General features: G+C 41.6%; 1 protein-coding gene across 3 annotated transcripts in view; it reads right to left on the bottom strand.

Annotated features, from left to right (window-relative positions):
• Positions 1–603: 603 nt before the first annotated feature.
• Positions 604–11,781, bottom strand: part of LOC124042184 (receptor-type tyrosine-protein phosphatase mu-like) — a 621,881-nt gene continuing 610,703 nt past the window's right edge. For all 3 annotated transcript variants that reach the window (XM_046360586.1, XM_046360587.1, XM_046360588.1), the window contains 2 exons: positions 6,509–6,644; positions 604–840 (listed from right to left, as the gene is read on the bottom strand). In XM_046360586.1, coding sequence (XP_046216542.1) covers positions 799–840; positions 6,509–6,644 — 178 coding nt within the window. In that variant the 3' untranslated portion in view covers positions 604–798. The remainder of the gene's footprint in view (positions 841–6,508; positions 6,645–11,781) is intronic.

Genomic DNA, 11,781 nt, shown 5'->3' with positions numbered 1-11,781 from the left:
GGAATATTTATAAACTGTATCCTTCCTGATAGCAGATAGACAGATACTGATGGAAATATATAGAGACTGTACCCCTAATTTCTGTTACTTCCTCAATCGGCTGATCAAACTAACGAGAGAGAGAGAGAGAGAGAGAGAGAGAGAGAGAGAGAGAGAGAGAGAGAGAGAGAGAGCTAGAGAGAGAGAGCTAGAGAGAGCTAGAGAGAGAGAGAGAGAGAGCTAGAGAGAGAGCTAGAGAGAGAGAGCTAGAGAGAGAGAGCGCTAGAGAGAGAGCTAGAGAGAGAGAGAGCTAGAGAGAGAGAGAGAGAGCTAGAGAGAGAGAGAGAGAGAGAGCTAGAGAGAGAGCTAGAGAGAGAGAGAGAGAGCTAGAGAGAGAGAGAGCTAGAGAGAGAGCTAGAGAGAGGGAGAGAGCTAGAGAGAGAGAGAGAGAGAGAGAGAGAGCTAGAGAGAGAGCTAGAGAGAGAGAGAGAGAGCTAGAGAGAGAGAGAGAGCTAGAGAGAGAGCTAGAGAGAGAGAGAGAGCTAGAGAGAGAGAGAGAGCTAGAGAGAGAGAGAGAGAGAGCTAGAGAGAGAGAGTGAGAGCTAGAGAGAGAGAGCTAGAGAGAGAGCTAGAGAGAGAGAGCAAGAGAGAGAGAGAGAGAGAGAGAGAGAGAGAGAGAGCTCTGCGTGTCTGTGTGCTTGCTGTGTTGCCTCGCTCCAGTTGTTTGACCGTGATAACACGGGTCTGTCTGTGCTGCAGTCTTTTGTAAAGTCCCAAACGCCTTCAGTCTAGATCTGCATCCAGGCCCAGTCTGCTGTTCTAGTACTCCAGAGCCACTTCATAGCAGAACTTGTACTGATCCTGTAGAACACAAACAAACAAGGGGCAGGTATTCTTCACCATTAATCTGATCTAGGCTACATACACTCTAATCTGATCTAGGCTACATACACTCTAATCTGATCTAGGCTACATACACTCTAATCTGATCTAGGCTACATACACTCTAATCTGATCTAGGCTACATACACTCTAATCTGATCTAGGCTACATACACTCTAATCTGATCTAGGCTACATACACTCTAATCTGATCTAGGCTACATAAACTAATCTGATCTAGGCTACATACACTCTAATCTGATCTAGGCTACATAAACTCTAATCTGATCTAGGCTACATACACTCTAATCTGATCTAGGCTACATAAACTCTAATCTGATCTAGGCTACATACACTCTAATCTGATCTAGGCTACATACACTCTAATCTGATCTAGGCTACATACACTCTAATCTGATCTAGGCTACATAAACTCTAATCTGATCTAGGCTACATAAACTCTAATCTGATCTAGGCTACATAAACTCTAATCTGATCTAGGCTACATAAACTCTAATCTGATCTAGGCTACATAAACACGAATCTGATCTAGGCTACATAAACACTAATAATATATGCCATTTAGCAGATGCTTTTATCCAAAGCGACTTACAGTCATGTGTGCATACATTCGACATATGGGTGGTCCCGGGGATCGAACCCACTACCCTGGCGTTACAAGCGCCATGCTCTACCAACTGAGCTACAGAAGGACCACTGATCTAAAGACTAATCTGATCTAGGCTACATAAACTCTAATCTGATCTAGGCTACATAAACATTGACACACTACATTGAACATTGAATATTGTGCTGTCTTGTCATGACTTGACACTGACCCTATGAGTTGACAAGACAACACACTCTGGGACCAGACTAGGAGAGAGGACTTAGTACCCTACCAGTAGGTCAACTGTAGTGTTAATGATTACAGGATGTGTTTCTGTAGTGTTAATGATTACAGAATGAGTTTCTTTAGTGTTAATGATTACAGAATGTGTTTCTGTAGTGTTAATGATTACAGAATGTGTTTCCTACCAGTAGGTCATCTGTAGTGTTAATGATTACAGGATGTGTTTCCTACCAGTAGGTCATCTGTAGTGTTAATGATTACAGAATGTGTTTCCTACCAGTAGGTCATCTGTAGTGTTAATGATTACAGGATGTGTTTCCTACCAGTAGGTCATCTGTAGTGTTAATGATTACAGGATGTGTTTCCTACCAGTAGGTCATCTGTAGTGTTAATGATTACAGGATGTGTTTCCTACCAGTAGGTCATCTGTAGTGTTAATGATTACAGAATGTGTTTCCTACCAGTAGGTCATCTGTAGTGTTAATGATTACAGAATGTGTTTCCTACCAGTAGGTCATCTGTAGTGTTAATGATTACAGGATGTGTTTCCTACCAGTAGGTCATCTGTAGTGTTAATGATTACAGGATGTGTTTCTGTAGTGTTAATGATTACAGGATGTGTTTCTGTAATGTTAATGATTACAGGATGTGTTTCCTACCAGTAGTTCATCTGTAGTGTTAATGATTACAGAATGTGTTTCTGTAATGTTAATGATTACAGGATGTGTTTCCTACCAGTAGGTCATCTGTAGTGTTAATGATTACAGGATGTGTTTCCTACCAGTAGGTCATTTGTAGTGTTAATGATTACAGAATGTGTTTCCTACCAGTAGGTCATCTGTAGTGTTAATGATTACAGAATGTGTTTCCTACCAGTAGGTCATCTGTAGTGTTAATGATTACAGGATGTGTTTCTGTAGTGTTAATGATTACAGGATGTGTTTCTGTAGTGTTAATGATTACAGGATGTGTTTCCTACCAGTAGGTCATCTGTAGTGTTAATGATTACAGGATGTGTTTCCTACCAGTAGGTCATCTGTAGTGTTAATGATTACAGGATGTGTTTCCTACCAGTAGGTCATCTGTAGTGTTAATGATTACAGGATGTGTTTCCTACCAGTAGGTCATCTGTAGTGTTAATGATTACAGAATGTGTTTCCTACCAGTAGATCATCTGTAGTGTTAATGATTACAGGATGTGTTTCTGTAGTGTTAATGATTACAGGATGTGTTTCTGTAGTGTTAATGATTACAGGATGTGTTTCTGTAATGTTAATGATTACAGGATGTGTTTCTGTAATGTTAATGATTACAGGATGTGTTTCTGTAATGTTAATGATTACAGGATGTGTTTCTGTAATGTTAATGATTACAGGATGTGTTTATGTAATGTCAATGATTACAGGATGTGTTTCTGTAATGTTAATGATTACAGGATGTGTTTCCTACCAGTAGGTCATCTGTAGTGTTAATGATTATAGGATGTGTTTCCTACCAGTAGGTCATCTGTAGTGTTAATGATTACAGGATGTGTTTCTGTAGTGTTAATGATTACAGGATGTGTTTCCTACCAGTAGGTCATCTGTAGTGTTAATGATTACAGGATGTGTTTCCTACCAGTAGGTCATCTGTAGTGTTAATGATTACAGGATGTGTTTCCTACCAGTAGGTCATCTGTAATGTTAATGATTACAGGATGTGTTTCCTACCAGTAGGTCATCTGTAGTGTTAATGATTACAGAATGTGTTTCCTACCAGTAGGTCATCTGTAGTGTTAATGATTACAGGATGTGTTTCTGTAGTGTTAATGATTACAGGATGTGTTTCTGTAGTGTTAATGATTACAGGATGTGTTTCCTACCAGTAGGTCATCTGTAGTGTTAATGATTACAGGATGTGTTTCCTACCAGTAGGTCATCTGTAGTGTTAATGATTACAGGATGTGTTTCCTACCAGTAGATCATCTGTAGTGTTAATGATTACAGGATGTGTTTCTGTAGTGTTAATGATTACAGGATGTGTTTCTGTAGTGTTAATCATTACAGGATGTGTTTCTGTAATGTTAATGATTACAGGATGTGTTTCTGTAATGTTAATGATTACAGGATGTGTTTCTGTAATGTTAATGATTACAGGATGTGTTTCTGTAATGTTAATGATTACAGGATGTGTTTCTGTAATGTCAATGATTACAGGATGTGTTTCTGTAATGTTAATGATTACAGGATGTGTTTCCTACCAGTAGGTCATCTGTAGTGTTAATGATTACAGGATGTGTTTCCTACCAGTAGGTCATCTGTAGTGTTAATGATTACAGGATGTGTTTCTGTAGTGTTAATGATTACAGGATGTGTTTCCTACCAGTAGGTCATCTGTAGTGTTAATGATTACAGGATGTGTTTCCTACCAGTAGGTCATCTGTAGTGTTAATGATTACAGGATGTGTTTCCTACCAGTAGGTCATCTGTAATGTTAATGATTACAGGATGTGTTTCCTACCAGTAGGTCATCTGTAGTGTTAATGATTACAGAATGTGTTTCCTACCAGTAGGTCATCTGTAGTGTTAACGATTACAGGATGTGTTTCCTACCAGTAGGTCATCTGTAGTGTTAATGATTACAGGATGTGTTTCCTACCAGTAGGTAATCTGTAGTGTTAATGATTACATAATGTGTTTCCTACCAGTAGGTCATCTGTAGTGTTAATGATTACAGAATGTGTTTCTGTAGTGTTAATGATTACAGGATGTGTTTCTGTAATGTTAATGATTACATGATGTGTTTCTGTAATGTTAATGATTACAGGATGTGTTTCTGTAATGTTAATGATTACAGGATGTGTTTCTGTAATGTCAATGATTACAGGATGTGTTTCTGTAATGTTAATGATTACAGGATGTGTTTCCTACCAGTAGGTCATCTGTAGTGTTAATGATTACAGGATGTGTTTCCTACCAGTAGGTCATCTGTAGTGTTAATGATTACAGAATGTGTTTCTGTAGTGTTAATGATTACAGGATGTGTTTCCTACCAGTAGGTCATCTGTAGTGTTAATGATTACAGGATGTGTTTCCTACCAGTAGGTCATCTGTAGTGTTAATGATTACAGGATGTGTTTCCTACCAGTAGGTCATCTGTAATGTTAATGATTACAGGATGTGTTTCCTACCAGTAGGTCATCTGTAGTGTTAATGATTACAGAATGTGTTTCCTACCAGTAGGTCATCTGTAGTGTTAATGATTACAGGATGTGTTTCCTACCAGTAGGTCATCTGTAGTGTTAATGATTACAGGATGTGTTTCCTACCAGTAGGTCATCTGTAGTGTTAATGATTACAGAATGTGTTTCCTACCAGTAGGTCATCTGTAGTGTTAATGATTACAGAATGTGTTTCTGTAGTGTTAATGATTACAGGATGTGTTTCTGTAGTGTTAATGATTACAAAATGTGTTTCCTACCAGTAGGTCATCTGTAGTGTTAATGATTACAGGATGTGTTTCCTACCAGTAGGTCATCTGTAGTGTTAATGATTACAGAATGTGTTTCCTACCAGTAGATCATCTGTAGTGTTAATGATTACAGGATGTGTTTCTGTAGTGTTAATGATTACAGGATGTGTTTCTGTAGTGTTAATGATTACAGGATGTGTTTCTGTAATGTTAATGATTACAGGATGTGTTTCTGTAATGTTCATGATTACAGGATGTGTTTCTGTAATGTTAATGATTACAGGATGTGTTTCTGTAATGTTAATGATTACAGGATGTGTTTCTGTAATGTCAATGATTACAGGATGTGTTTCTGTAATGTTAATGATTACAGGATGTGTTTCCTACCAGTAGGTCATCTGTAGTGTTAATGATTACAGGATGTGTTTCCTACCAGTAGGTCATCTGTAGTGTTAATGATTACAGGATGTGTTTCTGTAGTGTTAATGATTACAGGATGTGTTTCCTACCAGTAGGTCATCTGTAGTGTTAATGATTACAGGATGTGTTTCCTACCAGTAGGTCATCTGTAGTGTTAATGATTACAGGATGTGTTTCCTACCAGTAGGTCATCTGTAATGTTAATGATTACAGGATGTGTTTCCTACCAGTAGGTCATCTGTAGTGTTAATGATTACAGAATGTGTTTCCTACCAGTAGGTCATCTGTAGTGTTAATGATTACAGGATGTGTTTCTGTAGTGTTAATGATTACAGGATGTGTTTCTGTAGTGTTAATGATTACAGGATGTGTTTCCTACCAGTAGGTCATCTGTAGTGTTAATGATTACAGGATGTGTTTCCTACCAGTAGGTCATCTGTAGTGTTAATGATTACAGGATGTGTTTCCTACCAATAGGTCATCTGTAGTGTTAATGATTACAGGATGTGTTTCTGTAGTGTTAATGATTTCAGGATGTGTTTCTGTAGTGTTAATGATTACAGGATGTGTTTCTGTAGTGTTAATGATTACAGGATGTGTTTCTGTAGTGTTAATGATTTCAGGATGTGTTTCTGTAGTGTTAATGATTACAGGATGTGTTTCTGTAGTGTTAATGATTACAGGCTGTGTTTCTGTAGTGTTAATGATTACAGGATGTGTTTCCTACCAGTAGGTCATCTGTAGTGTTAATGATTACAGGATGTGTTTCCTACCAGTAGGTCATCTGTAGTGTTAATGATTACAGGATGTGTTTCTGTAATGTTAATGATTACAGGATGTGTTTCCTACCAGTAGGTCATCTGTAGTGTTAATGATTACAGGATGTGTTTCTGTAATGTTAATGATTACAGGATGTGTTTCCTACCAGTAGGTCGACCATGTTGGGTTTGTTGTTCCTCAGTGTTTTGACGGCGTGGAAAACGTCTACAGAACGTTGCTGTTGTAACATCTCACACACGATGCTGATGGCACAGAACGTCCCACTGCGCCCTCCTCCGTTACTGCAGGGATGAGGGAGAGAGAGAGAGAGAGAGAGGAGGAGCGAGAGACAGAGGAGAGAGAGAGAGAGAGAGAGAGAGAGAGAGAGAGAGAGAGAGAGAGAGAGAGAGAGAGAGAGAGAGAGAGAGAGAGAGAGAGAGAGAGAGAGAGAGAGAGAGGCAGAGAGAGAGCGAGAGAGAGAGAGAGAGAGAGAGGCAGAGGGAGAGAGAGAGAGAGAGAGAGAGGGTGAGAGAGAGAGAGAGAGAGAGAGGGAGAGAGAGAGAGAGGCAGAGAGAGAGCGAGAGAGAGAGAGACAGAGGGTGAGAGAGAGAGAGGGAGAGAGAGAGAGAGAGAGAGAGAGAGAGAGAGAGAGAGAGAGAGAGAGAGAGAGAGAGAGAGAGAGAGAGAGGCAGAGAGAGAGAGAGGCAGAGAGAGAGCGAGAGAGAGAGAGGCAGAGAGAGAGAGGCAGAGAGAGAGAGAGAGAGAGGGAGAGGGGGGGGTGTATTCAGTAAGGTGAAACAGATAGATATGTAATCAAATCAAAATCAAATCAAATCAAATTTTATTTGTCACATACACATGGTTAGCAGATGTTAATGCGAGTGTAGCGAAATGCTTGTGCTTCTAGTTCCGACAATGCAGTGATAACCAACAAGTAATCTAACTAACAATTCCAAAACTACTGTCTTATACACAGTGTAAGGGGATAAGGAACATGTACATAAGGATATATGAATGAGTGATGGTACAGAGCAGCATACAGTAGATGGTATCGAGTACAGTATATACATATGAGATGAGTGTGTAGACAAAGTAAACAAAGTGGCATAGTTAAAGTGGCTAGTGATACATGTGTTACATAAGGATGCAGTCGATGTTGTAGAGTACAGTATATACATATGCATATGAGATGAATAATGTAGGGTAAGTAACATTATATAAGGTAGCATTGTTTAAAGTGGCTAGTGATATATTTACATCATTTCCATCAATTCCCATTATTAAAATGGCTGGAGTTGGGTCAGTGTCAATGACAGTGTGTTGGCAGCAGCCACTCAATGTTAGTGGTGGCTATTTAACAGTCTGATGGCCTTGAGATAGATGCTGTTTTTCAGTCTCTCGGTCCCAGCTTTGATGCACCTGTACTGACCTCGCCTTCTGGATGATAGCGGGGTGAACAGGCAGTGGTTCGGGTGGTTGATGTCCTTGATGATCTTTATGGCCTTCCTGTAACAACGGGTGGTGTAGGTGTCCTGGAGGGCAGGTAGTTTGCCCCCGGTGATGCATTGTGCAGTCCTCACTACCCTCTGGAGAGCCTTACGGTTGAGGGCGGAGCAGTTGCCGTACCAGGCGGTGATACAGCCCGCCAGGATGCTCTCGATTGTGCATCTCTAGAAGTTTGTGAGTGCTTTTGGTGACAAGCCAAATTTTTTCAGCCTCCTGAGGTTGAATAGGCGCTGCTGCGCCTTCTTCACGACGCTGTCAGTGTGAGTGGACCAATTCAGTTTGTCTGTGATGTGTATGCCGAGGAACTTAAAACTAGCTTTACCCTCTCCACTACTGTTCCATCGATGTGGATAGGGGGTGTTCCCTCTGCTGTTTCCTGAAGTCCACAATCATCTCCTTAGTTTTGTTGACGTTGAGTGTGAGGTTATTTTCCTGACACCACACTCCAAGGGCCCTCACCTCCTCCCTGTAGGCCGTCTCGTCGTTGTTGGTAATCAAGCCTACCACTGTTGTGTCGTCCGCAAACTTGATGATTGAGTTGGAGGCGTGCGTGGCCACGCAGTCGTGGGTGAACAGGGAGTACAGGAGAGGGCTCAGAACGCACCCTTGTGGGGCCCCGTGTTGAGGATCAGCGGGGAGGAGATGTTGTTGCCTACCCTCACCACCTGGGGCGGCCCGTCAGGAAGTCCAGTACCCAGTTGCACAGGGCGGGGTCGAGACCCAGGGTCTCGAGCTTGATGACGAGCTTGGAGGGTACTATGGTGTTGAATGCCGAGCTGTAGTCGATGAACAGCATTCTCACATAGGTATTCCTCTTGTCCAGGTGGGTTAGGGCAGTGTGCAGTGTGGTTGAGATTGCATCGTCTGTGGACCTATTTGGGCGGTAAGCAAATTGGAGTGGGTCTAGGGTGTCAGGTAGGGTGGAGGTGATATGGTCCTTGACTAGTCTCTCAAAGCACTTCATGATGACGGAAGTGAGTGCTACGGGCGGTAGTCGTTTAGCTCAGTTACCTTAGCTTTCTTGGGAACAGGAACAATGGTGGCCCTCTTGAAGCATGTGGGAACAGCAGACTGGTATAGGGATTGATTGAATATGTCCGTAAACACACCGGCCAGCTGGTCTGCGCATGCTCGGAGGGCGCGGCTGGGGATGCCGTCTGGGCCTGCAGCCTTGCGAGGGTTAACACGTTTAAATGTCTTACTCACCTCGGCTGCAGTGAAGGAGAGACTGCATGTTTCCGTTGCAGGCCGTGTCAGTGGCACTGTATTGTCCTCAAAGCGGGCAAAAAAAGTTATTTAGTCTGCCTGGGAGCAAGACATCCTGGTCCGTGACTGGGCTGGATTTCATCTTGTAGTCCGTGATTGACTTGCCTCTTGTGTCTGAGCCATTGAATTGAGATTCCACTTTGTCTCTGTACTGACGCTTAGCTTGTTTGATAGCCTTACGGAGGGAATAGCTGCACTGTTTGTATTCAGTCATGTTGCCAGACACCTTGCCCTGATTAAAAGCAGTGGTTCGCGCTTTCAGTTTCACGCGAATGCTGCCATCAATCCACGGTTTCTGGTTAGGGAATGTTTTTATCGTTGCTATGGGAATAACATCTTCGAAGCACGTTCTAATGAACTCGCACACCGAATCAGCGTATTCGTCAATATTCCCATCTGACGCAATACGAAACATGTCCCAGTCCACGTGATGGAAGCAGTCTTGGAGTGTGGAGTCAGCTTGGTCTGACCAGCGTTGGACAGACCTCAGCGTGGGAGCCTCTTGTTTTAATTTCTGTCTGTAGGCAGGGATCAGCAAAATGGAGTCGTGGTCAGCTTTTCCGAAAGGGGGGCGGGGCAGGGCCTTATATGCGTCGCGGAAGTTAGAGTAACAATGATCCAAGGTTTTACCACCCCTGGTTGCGCAATCGATATGCTGATAAAATTTAGGGAGTCTTGTTTTCAGATTGGCTTTGTTAAAATCCCCAGCTACAATGAATGCAGCCTCCGGATAAATGTTTTCCAGTTTGCAAAGAGTTAAATAAAGTTCGTTCAGAGCCATCGATGTGTCTGCTTGGGGGGGATATATACGGCTGTGATTATAATCGAAGAGAATTCTCTTGGAAGATAATGCGGTCTACATTTGATTGTGAGGAATTCTAAATCAGGTGAACAGAAGGATTTGAGTTCCTGTATGTTTTCTTCATCACACCATGTCCCGTTAGTCATGAGGCATACGCCCCTCCACTCTTCTTACCAGAGAGATGTTTGTTTCTGTCGGCGCGATGCGTGGAGAAACCCGTTGGCTGCACCGCCCTGGATAGCGTTTTCCCAGTAAGCCATGTCTCCGTAAAGCAGAGAACGTTGCAGTCTCTGATGTCCCTCTGGAATGCCACCCTTGCTCGGATTTCATCAACCTTGTTGTCGAGAGACTGGACATTGGCAAGAAGAATACTGGGAAGTGGTGCGCGATGTGCCCTTTTCCGGAGTCTGACCAGAACACCGCCGCGTTTCCCTCTTTTTCGGAGTCGTTTCCTTGGGTCGCTGCATGCGATCCATTCCGTTGTCCTGTTTGTAAGGCAGAACACAGGATCCGCGTCGCGGAAAACATATTCTTGGTCGTACTGATGGTGAGTTGACGCTGATCTTATATTCAGTAGTTCTTCTCGACTGTATGTAATGAAACCTAAGATGACCTGGGGTATTAATGTAAGAAATAACACGTAAAAAAACAAAAAACTGCATAGTTTCCTAGGAACGCGAAGCGAGGCGGCCATCTCAGTCGGCGCCGACAAACTGTAGAGAAGCACAGGAAAATGTTGACTCTCCTAATGAATAGAGCTAACACAATTCCCCTTTTGGAGAAACACAAGGCAAAGGGTTATGGTGGAAATAGGGAGAGAAGTGTATTCATTGGAGCTCAAAGCAAATAGTTGACTATAAGGAACAGATCTATTCATTTTAACTCAGAGCGCTAGTCGACTATAAGGAACAGATCTATTCATTTTAACTCAGAGCGCTAGTCGACTATAAGGAACAGATCTATTCATTTTAACTCAGAGCGCTAGTCGACTATAAGGAACAGATCTATTCATTTTAACTCAGAGCGCTAGTCGACTATAAGGAACAGATCTATTCATTTTAACTCAGAGCGCTAGTCGACTATAAGGAACAGATCTATTCATTTTAACTCAGAGCGCTAGTCGACTATAAGGAACAGATCTATTCATTTTAACTCAGAGCGCTAGTCGACTATAAGGAACAGATCTATTCATTTTAACTCAGAGCGCTAGTCGACTATAAGGAACAGATCTATTCATTTTAACTCAGAGCGCTAGTCGACTATAAGAAACAGATCTATTCATTTTAACTCAGAGCGCTAGTCGACTATAAGGAACAGATCTATTCATTTTAACTCAGAGCGCTAGTCGACTATAAGGAACAGATCTATTCATTTTAACTCAGAGCGCTAGTCGACTATAAGGAACAGATCTATTCATTTTAACTCAGAGCGCTGAGTGAGCTATAAGTTGAACAGATCTATTCATTTTAACTCAGAGTTCTAAAGTTGTATTTATAATTTAACAGATCTATTCATTTTTTAACTCAGAGCGCTATCCAGACTATAAATGAACAGATAAATACTATTCATTTTAACTCAGAGCGCTTGTCAGTAAGCATTTCACTGAACAGTCCTTTTGTATTCACTTTGTGTGAGGTGAGCAGTTGTATTCACAGTTGACCAGCAGATGGGGGTGTTTCCCCTCTCATGAGTTCTAAAGTTGTATTTATTTATTTAAATTTTTCTATATTTACATTTACATTTAAGTCATTTAGCAGACGCTCTTATCCAGAGCGACTTACATTTAAATGTTTTATTTTTACTTCAGTTTCTTTTAGTAAATACTATCTAAACACTTATTTTCTTAAAACTGCAAGGGCTTGTCA

This window comes from Oncorhynchus gorbuscha, linkage group LG08, assembly GCF_021184085.1.
Source record: "Oncorhynchus gorbuscha isolate QuinsamMale2020 ecotype Even-year linkage group LG08, OgorEven_v1.0, whole genome shotgun sequence".
Taxonomy (NCBI): domain Eukaryota; kingdom Metazoa; phylum Chordata; class Actinopteri; order Salmoniformes; family Salmonidae; genus Oncorhynchus; species Oncorhynchus gorbuscha.
This window is presented reverse-complemented; position numbering and strand designations above follow the sequence as displayed.